Source organism: Aquarana catesbeiana, linkage group LG05 (genome assembly GCF_042186555.1).
Source record: "Aquarana catesbeiana isolate 2022-GZ linkage group LG05, ASM4218655v1, whole genome shotgun sequence".
Taxonomy (NCBI): domain Eukaryota; kingdom Metazoa; phylum Chordata; class Amphibia; order Anura; family Ranidae; genus Aquarana; species Aquarana catesbeiana.
In genome coordinates this window covers 247311577-247327973 of record NC_133328.1, presented here as the reverse complement: position 1 = coordinate 247327973, position 16397 = coordinate 247311577, and the positions used below count along the sequence as shown (strand labels likewise).

General features: G+C 42.5%; 1 protein-coding gene and 1 long non-coding RNA gene across 4 annotated transcripts in view; one reads left to right on the top strand and one right to left on the bottom strand.

The window, feature by feature from the left end:
* Positions 1 to 222: 222 nt before the first annotated feature.
* LOC141144725 (uncharacterized) lies at positions 223 to 14810 on the bottom strand. Its single transcript, XR_012244447.1, has 4 exons — positions 14341 to 14810; positions 7711 to 7846; positions 3241 to 3323; positions 223 to 2096 (listed from the first exon to the last, which is right to left on the bottom strand). It is a non-coding gene; the product is annotated as an uncharacterized lncRNA (long non-coding RNA).
* The window catches only part of PKD1L1 (polycystin 1 like 1, transient receptor potential channel interacting), a 412276-nt gene continuing 398226 nt past the window's right edge, over positions 2348 to 16397 (top strand). For 2 of the 3 annotated variants that reach the window (XM_073630682.1, XM_073630680.1), the window contains exon 1: positions 2348 to 2618. In XM_073630682.1, the coding sequence (XP_073486783.1) occupies positions 2471 to 2618 (148 nt within the window). In that variant the 5' untranslated portion in view covers positions 2348 to 2470. The remainder of the gene's footprint in view (positions 2619 to 16397) is intronic. The other variant, XM_073630681.1, reaches the window with a different exon arrangement.

Genomic DNA, 16397 nt, shown 5'->3' with positions numbered 1-16397 from the left:
CAGGGTGAACGATATTCAACAGATGGATCATTTGACCTCTGCCCTTAGGGACAAGACAGAGAAACACAACACATGCTGGCTACACTGGGATTTGTTCCGTGTAGCGTTACCCCCGCAGGAACCGCTTAAGTATGTATGTTGCGTACTCTGCCTCTCAACCCCAATAACTCTTAGCACACCTGGTAATAGTGTAAGTGCAATGACCAATGAGAAACACACACGTTATGATAAAACACAAATTGTCTTTACTGCAATAGTTCTGTGGAAAAGTAACAGACAGTAACAGTATACATTCAAGTAATCAACTGAAGAGCAATAACTGAGATTAAGAGCAATATAGCTCAATACTATAGTCAGGCTGCTTTCAGGGGATTCCAAACCTGAGAATAACCCCAAAAGCAGAGGCACACTTAAATGGCAAATAAATCACAATATGACACTTTATATCGGATTGGTTACCTCTACTCAAATGTGGCTCTATGAGCCCAGGCAGGAGGAGAGCAGAAGTCTGACCCTCCTTATGTCAGACCTCTCTCTTTTGTCTCCTGACACCACAGGCCCAACTACAAACACTGTATTCAAATGAACATTCAATGGATCAGGCCCCGAAGTAAACTGTCCCGCACACCCACTGCATATACAGAGCCCTGGGTATGTGTGTGCATGCCCATATGGCACTAGTAACTTCAGTCCCTTTGAAGAAGGATGAGGCCTTGTATTTTCAGCTAGCCACTCTCGGTACACTTAAACTCCTGAATAGCAGAGCCAAACAACACAACTGGCCCGGATTATCAAGTAAAGAATGCAGGATCTTCCTCAGCAAGGTGAAAGGACAATGGTGTCTGTATATAGTGTCTCTGTATCTGAATGGCCTTGTATCCTGTGGCACTGCAGGTGTCAGCAAGGTGACTAAGAGCAATGATGTCTGTATACAGTGTCCATACAACTCTATCTGTGTGCAATGTCCTTGTTTCCTGCAAATGGGCAAAAGCCCTCTCACCCAATCCTGCAGTCAAGCCCCAAACAAATGTCCTAGAACAGGCAGGCTCTCCTAGTGACCCGGACTGGTTTCCTCACACCGGAACACTTTACACCGTCGGTGCAGGTGCATCTGGACATGCACCTGGGATCCCCCTCTTTCAAGCTGGATGTCCCGACTGGCTGTGGATGCCTGAAATCACGCGGTTGACTCACCTTGGGAGGCAGCACCTCTCCCCTAGGTCTAATCTCTTTTTCTGCCTTGTGTAGTCTGAGAAATCTCCTCAGATCAGATGGAGTCTCTAGTTCCTTTTTCTCCAGAGCATGCTGACTCTTGTAGGTCCATCCAGGTTAATCTGAATGTGAAACTTGAGTCCTGGGACTACAACTCCCTGTATGCTTTGCTCCCTGGTGGTAATTACTCTGCTGACAGGATGTGATGATACAGAGTCATATCTGGCACTAGAGGGAAACAGTCTCACTGCAACAATGTTGCAGAGTGTCTTCTGATACTGCAGGTAAGATAGCCAGCTCCCTGCTACATTCCGCTTCTCAGATAAATATTTGGCCTATTCTTAAATTGAGGTCTTTCCTCTTTGGAAACTTGACGTCTTGCGCTGTCAATTTCACCAAAGCTCCCCACCCTTCCTCCTTTCTTTCTCCTTTTCCTCGTTTTTCTTTTCTTTTTACCCCTTATCGACATCTAGGGTATCTCTTTTTTTCTTCTACAAAACCAGGAAAATAATACTTGGTATGCTTTGATGGTTAGGTATGACTACTGTGGGGAAGGGGCAAAGGGCCCTTTAACAGGTAACACATATGCTTCACTCCCCACCTCATAGTGGTTCTGTGCCTGTTAGTTTGTACCATTATTTTTTTTCCTTTTGGTGCGCATAACAATTATTTTATTCTATATGTCCTCCACCACGGTGCAGGATTATATGCTGTAGAGGCTACGGCTCAAAGTTTATAGATACTTTATACTGCTGTGCTGGTACCTGGTCTGTTACTTTATTGATATCTACTAATTCTGTGTTCATGTTATACACATTTCTATTAATGGATATCATTGATTGTGGATTATTGTCATGTTCATACTGTCATGTTTTGCTGCATACCTTAAAAAATGAATTAAAAGAAGAAAAGAAAAAAGTTCATTTTTACAAATCTGCAAATCAAATCTAAGACCTAAATAACTCTATGTACTATGTACAGAAATCCTTTTTAGCAGTAATGTAAAAATAAAAGAATGAAGCATTTATTAAAGTAAAGAGAATAAAAAACTCAGCACAACAATATCATAATAAACAAATATATTATGAAGTTATAAATCCTTACATTTGTCTATGTCATTGCAGGTTTTAAGTTAATTAAACTGTTTGTATTGCTAACAAGAGGTGAAAAGAGGTGGTGCACCAAGCCTTTCCAGCTTTAATCTGCATATATCAACAATGGATGCATTTCCTTTTGAAGGTAGTTGCTACCTTGGTGAATGAGAAACTCATTTCATGGTTGTTCTACCGAAGAGATGGATCATTTATCACGGAAGCCATCTGTATGTACTAGCAGGGGCTCACTTCTTCGATTGCTATTGCTGTTTTTCTTAAGCCAATATGTCATTACAAGGAATGTTACTGAAGGTTAGTTCTTTTTAGTTCTTTTTAATTGTTCTATATAGAGATTGTAGAGTTGATTTACTAAAGGCAAATAGGCTGTTCACTTTACAAGGGACCTAGCTACCCCTTAGCTTAGTGAATGAGGTGAAGCTCTCCTGACTTCCATTGTCCAAGAAAAAATACTGTTATTTTATTTTTCTTGGATGTGATTGGGTATTTTTTTCAAAATAGAAACATAGATGGGTGATGGAAGAAAAAAGACCAAGTGATCCATCAAGTCTGCCACATGTTTTTACTGTATTTTGTCTAGATCTTTGTTTGCCCCAAGTTTGAATCTACTTACTGTTGACTGACTCACTACCTCTGCTGGAGGTCTATTCAAAGCTTTACCTACCCTTTCAGTAAATTAATTATTTTAATATTTTTTTTGGAATCTTTCAAAATTAATTGAGAATGCAGAACAAATTGTTCAAAGACAAGGTCAGGTAAATACCACCATTGCAGGTCTCCAACAAGTGGTAACAACACCCAAAAGATAGGGGGAAAGTGCCTGCCAGATATAAAACACATAGGTATCATCAAAAGAAAAAAGGAAAAGCGAGGAAAGAATGCAAAATAAGATTAAAAGAAAAAAACAAATTAATACTTTCCGAGATTGCTTTTAAACTTTCATCCAGTTAGTTTGAGGTCATGTCCCCGTGTTCTTTATCTTGCCTTCTTATTGAAATACTGAAAATAAAAGTAGAACAATCTGTGAGTTTGGTGATTTAAAGGCATATAAATGCATGTACAAGCATTAATTTAAGGGGTGGTAGTAGAATTGTATGTGTCAAAGTCCTGTACAGACGTTTACATAACCATACATGTATAAATGCAAGCTCTCATAGAAACAAAGAAGAGCGACGGCAAGAGAAAAAAAAAGTGGACCATTGAGTCTGTCCATTTTTTTTTTTTTATTTAAATATTTTCTTCTTTAACTTCTTTGACTAGTAGAGATCTGTTGCCAAACATGTTTCAATCCACTTACTGTTAACTGACACACTACCTCTGCTGGAAGTCTATTCCAAGCATTAACTACTCTTGGTAAAATAATACTTTCTAAGATTTGTTTTGAATTTTCCTCCTGCTAGTTTGAGGTTTGTTCTTGATCTTGGATGCATTTACTGTATATGCATATACTGCCCTCCTGAACCTTTTTCACCCCCTTGATCTATTTAAAGGTTTCAATTATGTTTCCCTATGAACTATTTCATGTAGTTTGTTTATGGAGCATCTTTCTGCCAGATCAGTTGTATCATTATGGCCTATGTTAACCTAAATGTTGCCCACTTTAAACTGTTATAAGCTTTCAATACATCTTGATTGTGAAAAAAAAAATGTTGCCCACGGATGCCTGAGTGTTTCTAGATAGTATATCCTGTTGCTTAGTGGTGGAGTTGATGCAGACTCAATAAGGGTGCCCATAGTGACTTCGGATGACTTTCAGGATGATTGCAAGACTTACGAGAAGCTTTGTTGTGCAAAGGAGTAGCTTGTTGTGGCAAGATAAAGGTATTTCATTAGGGTTTCAAGCTGAATATGTATACTTTAAAAGTTGAAAGCAACATTTTCAAAATCCGGTTTATTTTTTTAAGAACTTGGACAGTATTACAACAGGACAAACAAACAGCGCAAATATAGACAGTGCTTAGCAAAAGCTATATGGATTCAGATTTATATTACAAGCTGAAAAGCATCCTCAAAAGGTCAGGGATTTCAATTAACGGATTGTATCACTTCGAAATAGAGCTTCCTTTCTCAGGCTACCTGACATGTTCTGAGAGCAATTAAAAGGGGAGTCAGTCTTTGTGTGCAAGGAACCTCTATTCTGAATACATAAGATGATGTGCAAATTACTAGCTGGCTTACAGAAATGCTGGAGATTTTCATGGGTCTTCTTTTTGGTCTTGTTTTTATGGAAGGGCTGATGTTTAGCTGCCTATTTAAACTAGTGCAAAGTGGCACACTGTAAGCCAGCCATAGACACAAAATGATTCTCTGCCAATCCAGCTATTTTTGGTTGGATAAGATGCAATCTGATACTTAGTCAGCCACAGGTGTCTGATGCTTTTATATCTCTGAGGGAAGCAATCCTTTTTATTTGTGAAATTCTTTTATGCTGTCATGCATTTCTACTTGTTTACCTCCCCCCCTTCCCACAACCCTGGTCCATTTAGTGAAGCATTCTTGACCAAGAGCAACTTTGAACTTATATTTTTTGCAACCAAAAATTGATCATATCTACATGCCTGGCCATTTGATTTAAGTTTATGGCCACTCTTAAAGTTCACACCAATTTATTTTGTCATGTATTTTGCAGAAAAGCAGGACATTATTTTAACATGGGTCCCTATGGAATACATTCATATCAATGTATTTTTGTGCCTCTGCATTTTTGGAAAGGGTCAGGGACTTTTTTCAAATGCAAAACAGTGCTTTTTTTGCTTTTTGGTTCAATAGACTTCGAAGCTGCAGAAAAGTGTTTTTAAATGTGCCTAACAACAAATTTTCAAAAAAAAAAAAAAAAAAAAAGCATGAAAAAAAGCAAATCATGGCAAAATCGCTGTAAAAATACAGAAAGCACAGCAAAAAGCACTGCAGAAATGCTAAGGTTTTTTTTACCCTAATGCATTCTCTGCATCAAGGTAAAATACCTTGCACTGTCTGTCCCCCCTCTCCCTAACACTTACCAGAATCTTTTATCGATCCAGAGGTCTCTCCTCTCATTTTGGACCACTTTTATATATTATAAATTAGAATGCTTGTTGTGTTGAATGCAGTACTTTTTCAGTACTTTATTTATGTAGATGAAACCATTTTAGCTTTCCTGACAAAATTACAATATGTAAGGCTGGATTCACACCTATGCATTTTTAGTGCTTTTTGCATTTTGCAGATTTGCACTACAGTCCATTTACCATGGTTTCCTATGGAACATGTTCTGTAGTGCAAATCTGCAAAATGCAAAATGCAAAAAGCACTAAAAATGCATAGGTGTGAATCCAGCCTAATTGTTGACATTCTTGTCAAGCATCAAATAAGGCCTGGTTCACACCTATGCATTTTTTAGTGTGTTTTCAGTTTTGCAGAAACACACTACAGTCCATTTAGCATGGTTTCCTATGGGCCACATTCACATCTGTGCATTTAAGACCCCTTTCACACTGAGGCGGTTTTCAGGCGTTTTAGCGCTAGAAATAGCCTCTAACGCCTGAAAACGGTCTCCCTATTCATTTCAGTGTGACTTTTCACACTCGGGCGGTGCGCTTGCGGGACGTTCTGAAAAGTCCTGCAAGCAGCATCTTTGGGGTGGTTTGGGAGCGGTGTATACAAAAGTGTGAAAGTAGCCTTATGGAAAGGGCCAGCAGGCTGTGTTTTTGGTTCCATATACTTCAATGGGTCAAAAAGGTGTACTGAAAAACGCAAAATGCACCTGAAATATGCATCAACCGCAACCTGCATTGGTGTGAACCAGGCCTAAAAGTGTATATAAATGCTAGCAATTAAACGTATTCATTTCATCTTTTTTTTTTTTAATTAGTGTATACCATTGGAAGCATTTTGTTATACAGTGCCTTGAAAAAGTATTCATACCTCTTGAAATTTTCCACATTTTGTCATGTTACAACCAAAAATGTAAATGTATTTTATTGGGATTTTATGCGATAGACCAGCACAAAGTGGCACATAATTGTGAAGTGGAAGGAAAATTATAAATGGTTTTCAAAATCTTTTACAAATAAATATGTGAAAAGTGTGGCATGCATTTGTATTCAACCCCCCTGAGTCAATACTTTTAAGAAGCACCTTTCGCTGCAATTACAGCTGCAAGTTTTTTTGGGTATGACTCCTACCAGCTTTGCACATTTAGAGAGTGACATTTTAGCCCATTCTTTTTTCAAAATAGCTCAAGCTCTGCCAGATTGGATGGAGAGCATCTGTCAACAGTAATTTTCAAGTCTTGCCACAGATACTCAATTGGATTCAGGTCTGGACTTTGACTGGGTCTTTCTAACACATGAATATGCTTTGGTCTAAACCATTCCATTGTAGATTTGGCTGTATGTTTAGGGTCGTTGTCTGGCTGAAAGGTGAACTTCTGCCCCAGTCTCAAGTCTTTTGCAGACTCTAACAGGTTTTCTTCTAAGATTGCCCTGTATTTGGCTCCATCCATCTTCCCATCAACTTTGTCCAGCTTCCCTGTCCCTGCTGAAGAAAAGCATCCCCACAACATGATGCTGCGACAACCACATTTCACAGTGGGAATGGTGTGTTCAAGGTGATGTGCAGTGTTAGTTTTCCGCCACACTTTTTTTTGCTTTTAGGCCAAAAAGTTCAATTGTGGTTTTATCTGACCAGAGCACCTTCTTCCACATGTTTGCTGTGTCCCTCACATGGCTTCTCACAAGCTGCAAACGGGACTTCTTATGGCTTTCTTTCAACAATGGCTTTCTTGCTACTCTTCCATAAAGGCCAGATTTGCAGAGTGCGTGATTCTCCCACCTGAGCTGTGGATCTCTGCAGCTCCTCCAGACTTACCATGGGCCTCTTGGCTGCTTCTCTGGTTAATGCTCTCCTTGCCCGACCTGTCAGTTTAAGTGGACGGCCATGTCTTGGTAGGGTTTGCAGCTGTGCCATAATTTTTCCAAATTCCAATTTTTCCAATTTCGGATGATGGATTGAACAGTGCTCCGTGAGATGTTCAAAGCAGGTAAACCCTGCTTTAAACTTCTCCACAACTTTATCCCTGACCTGTCTTGTGTGTTCCTTGGCCTTCATGGTGCGATTTGTTCACTTAGGTTCTCTAACACACCTCTGAGGGCTTCACAGAACAGCTGTATTCTTACTGAGATTAAATTACACACTGGCGGACTCTATTTACTAATTAGGTGACTTTTGAGGGCAATTGGTTCCACTAGATTTTAGTTAGGGGTATAAGAGTAAAGGGGGCTGAATACAAATGCACAACACACTTTTCAGATATTTATTTATAAAAAAAAATGAAAACCATTTTTCTTTATCGTACATCACGGGACACAGAGCACCATAATAATGACTATGTGGGCTATACGCTTACCTTTAGGTGATTGGACACTGGTAACCAATAGTAAGACGGTTCCTCCCATATAACCCCTCCTATACCGGAAGTACCTCAGTTTTTTTTGCCAGTGTCTTGAAGGTGATGGTCATGGCTGTTGAAGCTCTTCAAATTTCTTCAAAAAAAAAAAAATGTCCCACTGAGTACGTTATAATCGGATCCATTCGGATGGCATAACAAAGCTAAAGTGGATGGTACCCGAACCTCGGTTCAAGAACGAGGTATTGCTTGTAATGTGTCCTGTATAGGCGCTGGACCCTTGTTAAGTTGGTATTCCTGGTCAATATTGCCCAAGGTAAACCAAAAAGGGTGCTTTACAGGTCCAGGGGTGTGGACCTCAATATATGGGGGACCCGGTCCCTGAAGGTCCTTAGAGGCGCTACCCGCCGTGATGGGGGAAGATTGGGCCTGGTAAGACAGGCCCTGGTGCTTGGGATGGTGAGTACTCCCTTTGGGAATTTTTTTATATATACATGTATATATTTCCCTTTAAAAACGGATGGTAAACCTTAAGCCTCTGTCTGGGATTACAGATGGCCAGTTTTGGCGCGCATTTTTTAATACTGGCATGCGTGAGTGCGCATGCGCCGTGAGCGAGCCGCGGGCTTGTGTATGCGCTGTTGGTGTGCGCGTCGCGGATGCGCCACGTGCGTCTGGACGGCGCATGCGCCGTGCGGTGGGCATGCCTTCGATCGCTGATGCGCACGCTCACTCTCAAACTAAAGCTTTATAGGGATGGAGCTCCTGGCGTGCGCATGGACAACACAGAGCGGTATTTGGGCACGTGAGTCTGGTGGTCTTGGACACAGTGGTGACAGGTTAAAGGCTGGTTATAGTTTGTGGGGAGTACTCCTTTTCTTCCTCGTGTGTAAGCAATGTCTTCCAGAAAACGAGGTATAGGGAACAAGGCAAGCACAGGGGTAAGAGTCCCTCCTCTAAAAACAGGAGACCAACCCCATGCTGATACGGCCTCAGTTTCTCCAGAAAGACCTGCGGCATCTGGCCTGGCTGAGCCATTGCATTTGTCAGGCATAGTGGCCACTACCAATATACCTGCCTCGGCTTATGTTACTAAAGATGATTTGGCATCTGCCTTAGCGGGCCTTGAGGGCAAAATAGCTGGCATGATTGCCTCTGTAACACAGGGGGGGAGGAAGCGTAATAGATCTCCCTCCCCTGTGCCTGGGCCAAGTGGTGAGTCACTAGAGCACCAGGACTCTTATAGCCAGATGGGTCCAGGTGGTCTGGAACCAGAATGGACGGAGGATTTGGAAGAGGTGGTCATAAAAGACCGGGAGGAAGGACAGGCTGAAGAATCCTTGGCTGAAGACTCTGGCTCTGAAGAGTCAATTTCAGCCTCCCATTCCCAAAAATTTTTATCCAATCTCTAATTGAGATGGTACGAATTGGGTTTAAGTTACCCCCGGTTCAGAAGTCTGGACTCTCCTGTTCTACTTTGGGATCTTTGCGACCTCAGCAAATTTCCCAAGCGTTCCCTTTGCATCCATTACTGGAGCAGGTGGTTTACGCGGACTGGGAGCACCCTGACAGGATATACTTACCTCCAAAAAGGTTTTCTGTCTTATATCCTATGGAGGAGAAGTTCAGGAAGAAATGGGGGACACCTTTGGTGGACGCCACCATATCTTCAGTAAATAAAAGTTTAACCTGTCCAGTGGATAATGCCCAGGTATTTAAAGATCCGGCTGATAAGAAGCTAGAGTCCTTATTAAAAGCCTCCTTTTCGGTGGCTGGTGCAGCAGTTCAGCCAGCAGTTGCAGCTATTGGGATTTGTCAATCCCTAAAGGATCACTTTAAAAGGTTGGTAAAGAGCCTACCTTGCCAGGAGGAATCTGCTGAGGAATTTTCGGAGATTCCTCATGCCTTATGTTTTGCAGTAGACGCATTGAAGGACTCAGTTCAACAGATGTCTCCTTTTGCGTTACTGTCAATCCATATGCGCAGAGTCTTGTGACTAAAGAACTGGTCTGCTGAGACGCTATGTAAAAGGCTACTCCATTCCATGGAGAGCGCTTGTTTGGCGAAGATCTGGATAAATATATCCAAAAGATCTCTGGAAGAAAGAGTGCCCTACTCCCTATTAAAAAGAAAGGGAAGCAACCCTCGTATAAAATTCCCAATGCTCTGGGACCTAGTGCTTCTTCCCCTAAGCGGTATCGACGGCCTTAGCCGTCTCACTTTAAAAGACCCCAGGGTCAGAAGAAGCCCTGGACCCAAAAGCCACCCAAGCCCAGCTCCAAGTCTACCTTGTGAAGGGGCGCCCCCGCTCTCGCGGGTGGGGGGCAGGCTTCGGTTGTTTGGGGAGGCCTGGGAAGAACTGGTTCAAGACAGATGGGTCATTTTCACTGTAAAATACGGTTACAGAATAGAGTTCCGGGAGATCCCCCCGAATGGGTTTCTGTACTCAAGGGTTCTGTCGGATCCAGAGAAAAGAAGATGCCTATTCCTAACTTTACACCATCTTCTGATGCAGAGGGTAATTGTAAAGGTTCCGCACGAGGAAAGATTCAAGGGGTTTTACATAAAAACCTATTCACCATGCCGAAACCAAATGGGATAAGAAGGCCCATTTTGGACCTCAAGGCTCTCAACTTCTTTGTAGACGTCCAATCCTTCTGCATGGAGTCGGTTCGTTCAATAATAAAATCCCTGAGAAAGGGAGACTATTTAGCGTCCATAGATATCAGGGACGCGTACCTTCATGTGCCGATCTTCGGTCCACATCAAAGGTTCCTACGCTTCGTTGTAGAGGGCAGTCATTTCCAATTTGTGGCACTACCTTTCAGTCTGGCCACGGCCCCAGGGTCTTCACAAAGATTCTGGCCCCAGTGTTGGCTTCCCTAAGGTCTCAGAAAGTCTCCGTAGTAGGATATCTGGACGATTTTCTTCTAAGGGAATGCTCTCGCCCCATACTAGTTCAAAACGTGTCAAGAACAGTACGGGTTTTACATTGCCTAGGTTGGATGCTAAATATAGACAAGTCAGCTCTTTGTCCGACCCAAGCCTTGTTGTATCTGGGTCTGGTCTTGGACACCACCCAAGAAAAGGTGTTTCTTCCTCCCTTAAAGATCGCCGCCATAGTGGAACCTGTACAGAAGGTGAAAAAAGAACTAACACCTTCTATTCGGCTGTGCATGAGGTTACTAGGCAAGATGGTGTCATCCTTCAGCGCAGTGCCATATGCACAGTTCCACTCCAGAGTGTTCCAGAACAGTATTCTAAAGGCCTGGGACAAGTCAGCTCGAACCTTGGATCAGCCTATGGTTCTATCTCCACAGGTTCTATGGAACCTCTCTTGATGGTTAAGAACCAGCAACTTGAAAAGAGGGAAATCTTTCCCACCAGTAGCCTGGAAAGTCCTAACCACGGACGCCAGTCTTCTCGGCTGGGGAGCAGTCCTAGAGGAAGCGTCTGTTCAGGGAATATGGTCCCAGACAGAAAGGACTCTGCCCATCAATCTATTGGAGATTCGGGCAGCTCGTCTGGCTCTGCGATTCTGGACATCCAGATTGCGGGGTCTTCCTGTCAGAGTCCAGTCCGACAACTCCAAGGTAGTGGCATATATCAACCACGAGGGAGGTACCAGGAGTCGGACAGCCCAAAGAGAGGTAGATCATATATTGACTTGGGCAGAAAAACATGTGCTGTTTCTGTCGGCAGTGTTTATTCCGGGGGTGGACAATTGGCAGGCGGATTTCCTAAGTCTCCAGAAATTGTTACCAGGGGAATGGTCCCTGCATCCTGAGGTTTTTCTACAGATCTGCCAATACTGGGGGACCCCAGATGTGGATCTGCTGGCATCCAGATTCAATGCCAAGCTGGACAGGTTTGTATCCAGGACCAAGGATCCGCTTGCTGTCGGGATAGACGCATTAGTAGTTCCTTGGGATCAGTATTCTCTGATTATATGCCTTCCCTCCGATCCAAATTCTGCCGCACTTACTATGCAGAATACAGGAGGAAAGAAAGCCAGTGATCTTAGTGGCCCCAGCGTGGCCCAGGAGATCATGGTACTCGGAGATTGTGAAGTTGGCAGTAGGGGACCCATTGGTCCTTCCTTGCCGTCCAGACCTGTTGTCCCAAGGGCCCATATTCCATCCTTCTTTACGGTTGCTGAATTTGATGGTCTGGCTATTGAAACCAGACTATTGAAAGACCGTGGTATTATGGGTTCAGTCTTGTCTACTTTGATAAATGCTAGAAAGTCAGTTTCTAGAGCTATCTATTATAGAGTCTGGAAGTCATACATTTCTTGGTGTGAGGAAAGAAAATGGAACCCTCGTAGGTATACGATTGGAAGGATTCTCGCCTTTCTTCAAGCAGGAGTAGACAAGCAGCTCGCTTTAGGGACAATTAAAGGACAGATTTCGGCCTTATCGATTTTTTTCCAAAGACCAATTGCATCCCATTCTTTGGTGCGAACCTTTGTCAAGGGAGTAGCACACCTGAGGCTGACGCTTAAACCACCTTTATGTCCCTGGGACCTAAATTTGGTACTGTCAGCCTTACAGAGTCAACCCTTTGAACCTATTGGGCATATTCCTTTTGTCCTATTGACCAGGAAATTAGTTTTCTTAGTGGCTATAACATCGGCTAGAAGGGTGTCAGAATTGGCCGCCCTTTCTTGCAAAGAACCTTTTATAATTCTTCATCAGGACAGAGTGGTCATGCGCCCTCGTCTGGATTTTCTACCAAAGGTGGTTTCCAAATTTCATTTGAATCAGCATATCATTTTACCTTCCTTTTTTTCAAACCCTAAGACTAGGGAGGAAAGATCGCTTCACTAACTGGATGTGGTGAGGGCGATAAATGGAAATGTCAGCTCCCTTTCGGAAGACTGACTGTTTTTTTGTCTTGCCTGAAGGTCCTAAAAAAGGACAGCCTGCTAAAGGGGGACTATATCCAGGTGGATTCGTCCGACTATTATCCAGGCGTATGGATTAAAGCGCAGGGTTCCACCCCGGGATTTAAAAGCACACTCCACTAGAGGGATTAGTGCATCATGGCCAGTACGCCAACAGGTGTCTATGGCTCAGGTTTGCAAAGCGGCCGCTTGGTCTTCAGTTCATACGTTCACCAGGTTTTACCAGGTGGATGTGAGATCTCAAAAAGAGGCTGTTTTTGGCCACAGCGTGTTGCAGGCAGCTTTATAGTCTCAGGCCAGTTGGGCTTAGGGATAATGTGTTCCCCCCCTCAGGTGCAGTGCTTTAGGACATCCCACCAACACAAAGTGGCACATAATTGTGAAGTGGAAGGAAAATGATAAACGGATTTTTAAAACAGCTTACCTGTAAAATCCTTTTCTTGGAGTACATCACGGGACACAGAGGTCCCTCCCCTCTTTCTGGGATCGTCATTGCTTGCTACAAAACTGAGGTACTTCCGGTATAGGAGTTATATGGGAGGAACCGTCTTACTATTGGTTGCCAGTGTCCAATCACCTAAAGGTAAGCGTATAACCCACATCGTCATTATTATGGTGCTCTGTGTCCCGTGATGTACTCCAAGAAAAGGATTTTACAGGTAAGCTGTTTTAAAAATACGTTTATCATTTTCCTTCCACTTCACAATTATGTGCGACATTGTGTTGGTCTATCACATAAAATCCCAATAAAATACATTTATTTTTATGGTTTTAACATGACAAAATGTGGAAAATTTCAAGGGGTATACATATTTTTTCAAGGTACTGTATCTGTTCAATAAATGCAAAAAATCTGTAGATCCTGCCAAAATCCAATGGGTTTGTAAACACAGGAAGTTTACTACTGGCAGGATCCCCAGGTGAAAGTAAAGGGTAAAAAGTTAAAACAAACAAAAAAAAAAAAAAGAATATAGCCACCATATATAAGGACTGGTAAGAGGCAATATATTACATTTTTATTCTTTAAGCTTTCTTATTGCTACTACCTACAATGTATAGACAAAAGGGATCTAACAAATGAGAAATATTTTAAAGTGATTGTAAAGTCTTGTTTAAAAAAAAAATAAAAATAACAAACATGTTATATTTACCTCCGCTGTGCAGTTGGTTTTGCACAGAGCAGCCCAGATCCTCCTCTTCTCGGGTCCCTCTTCTGTGCTTCTGGCCCCTCCCTCCCGTTGAGTGCCCCCACAGCTAGCAGCTTGTTATGGGGGCACCCAAGCCGAGTCGCAGCTCCATGTGTCTATTCAGACACAGAGCCCCGCCCCCCTTTCTTCTGATTGGCTAACTGACTTTGATTGACAGTCTTGGGAGCCAATGGTGCCGCTTCTGTGTCTCAGTCAATCAGGAGGAGAGTCCCGGACGGCTAAGACAATCGTGCACATCGCTGGAGAGAGAGGGGTCTCAGGTAAGTACTAGGGGGTGCTAAGGGAGGCTGCTTCACACAAAAGTTGTTTTTAACTTAATGCATAGAGTGCATTAGGATTATAAAACCTTCTGCCTTTACAACTTTTTTAAGTGTGGAACTGTTTGGGTATCTGGTAGTATTTAGTAACAATTCTCTTGCTTATATGCAGCGTATAGTTGAAAACAAAGGATTTGGCTGTGTGCCTTTTATAGCAAATCTAAACCCAAAAACAAAAATGTGACGTTTTGCATCTTACCAGATGTAAGATCTTAGATGTAGTGGCTGCATTCAATTTCTCTTCTCTTCTCTTCTCTTCTCTTCTCTTCTCTTCTCTTTTCTTTTCATCTACAAAAAAACACACTTCCTGTATCTGGATGGCTAGGCTCACTACCCTAATGTATGTATGGAGGAAGACATGGTTGTCATCCCATGCTGGATTTATCTCCATTAAATGGGAGACAGGAAGATTAGTAGTTAATCTCACAGAAAGTAACAAGAGGACATTGCATATCTTGCAAGATGAACAGATATTTTCAATACAAATATAAAAGGTTCTTGGCTAGAAAAAAGTAACTAATGCAGCCACCACATGTAAAAACTGTGGTGGTATTCAATTTTTTTGGGTTTAGTTATTGTAAAGAGTGCCTTTCTAATGGGTCCATGCATTGTAGAGGTAATTTCTTCGCAACCACTGGTTTCAATATGTATTCCTTTTTAATCAACATATCTGAAAGCAACTGTTCAGCAATTCAGTTGTGAAGGTACAGCAATAATGTCACTTAACCGGTTCCCGACCGGCGCACGCCGATGTACGTCGGCAGAATGGCACGGCTGGGCAAATGGACTTACAGGTATGTCCATTTGAATTCCCCGCCATGCCATTGCGTGCGCGCAGGCCGGGAGCTCTGTGAGACGGGTTGCGGGTCCGCAGACTCGATCGCCGTGGGGATACCCGCGATCGCCTCACGGAGAGGACGAATGGGGAGATGCTGATGTAAACAGCATCTCCCCGTTCTGCCTAGTGACAAGTGTCACTGATCACTGCTCCCTGTCATCGGAAGCAGTGATCAGAGTAATGACACTGCTAGCCCATCCCCCTACAGTTAGTAATCACTCCCCTAGGACATACTTAACCCCTCCCCGCCCCCTAGTGGTTAACCCCTTCACTGCCAGTGTCATTTACACAGTAATCATTGCATTTTTAATCGCACTGATCGCTGTATAAATGACAATAGTCCCAAAAATGTGTCAAAAATGTCCGACATGTCCGCCATAACATCGCAGTCACAATAAAGATCGCTGATCACCGCCATTACTAGTAAAAAAAAAAATTATTAATAAAAATGCCATAAAACTATCCTCTATTTAGTAAACGCTATAACTTTTGCGCAAACCAATCAATAAACGCTTATTGCGATTTTTTTTTTTACCAAAAATATGTAGAAGAATACGATCAGCCTAAACTGAGGAAAAAAAAATGTTTTTATAGCGCAAAAAATAAAAATCAGAGGCGATCAAATACCACCAAAAGAAAGCTCTATTTGTGTGAAAAAAAGGACGTCAATTTTGTTTGGGAGCCACGTCGCACGACCGCGCAATTGTCAGTTAAAGCGATGCAGTGCCAAATCGCAAAAAACGCTCTGGTCAGGAAGGAGGTAAAATCTTCCGGGGCTGAAGCGGTTGAAATACTGTTCACTGGTTATATTTTAACATAGTGTTTCCTGCTTCCTGTTCTAGGTTTAAAATGATTGGTCAATTGGTCATTAACAGTAAGCAGAACATATTTATTTGCCTATGCTAAAACTTATAGGTAAATGGCCACCACTTACCAGAAAAAGAATCCACAATCTCAAAGTGTACATATATGACACTTTCTTATACAGTCATATTTACCAAACAGCCTGTGTGACGTATGAGAAACAGGACATGTAACAAGTCTTGAAGGGTGCTAGTCTCTCTAAGACGGCTTATAATAATTGTGGCTATGGATGTTAAAAACCTATCCCCCTTATGTGTACGTAAAGCTTAACTTTGACGTACACCAGGGGTGCTCAACCTTTTGAAGAGCGAGGGCCACAAGGAACTATGGTGTTTTACTGTCCCCACAAAACGTAAATGCAAATGAACCCTTACTGTCCTGAGCCCTCTATAAGGCTACTCTCACACTGATGAGATGCGGTTTACCTGCACCGCAGTGCATCTGTGGCTTTCCTGCTGGTTAGCTGCTCTTTGCCATAGACTTCTAATATATCTTGCAGGTGTGGTGCACTTTCTGAAAGCGCACCGAAATCTGCAGGATATAACAGAAGTCTA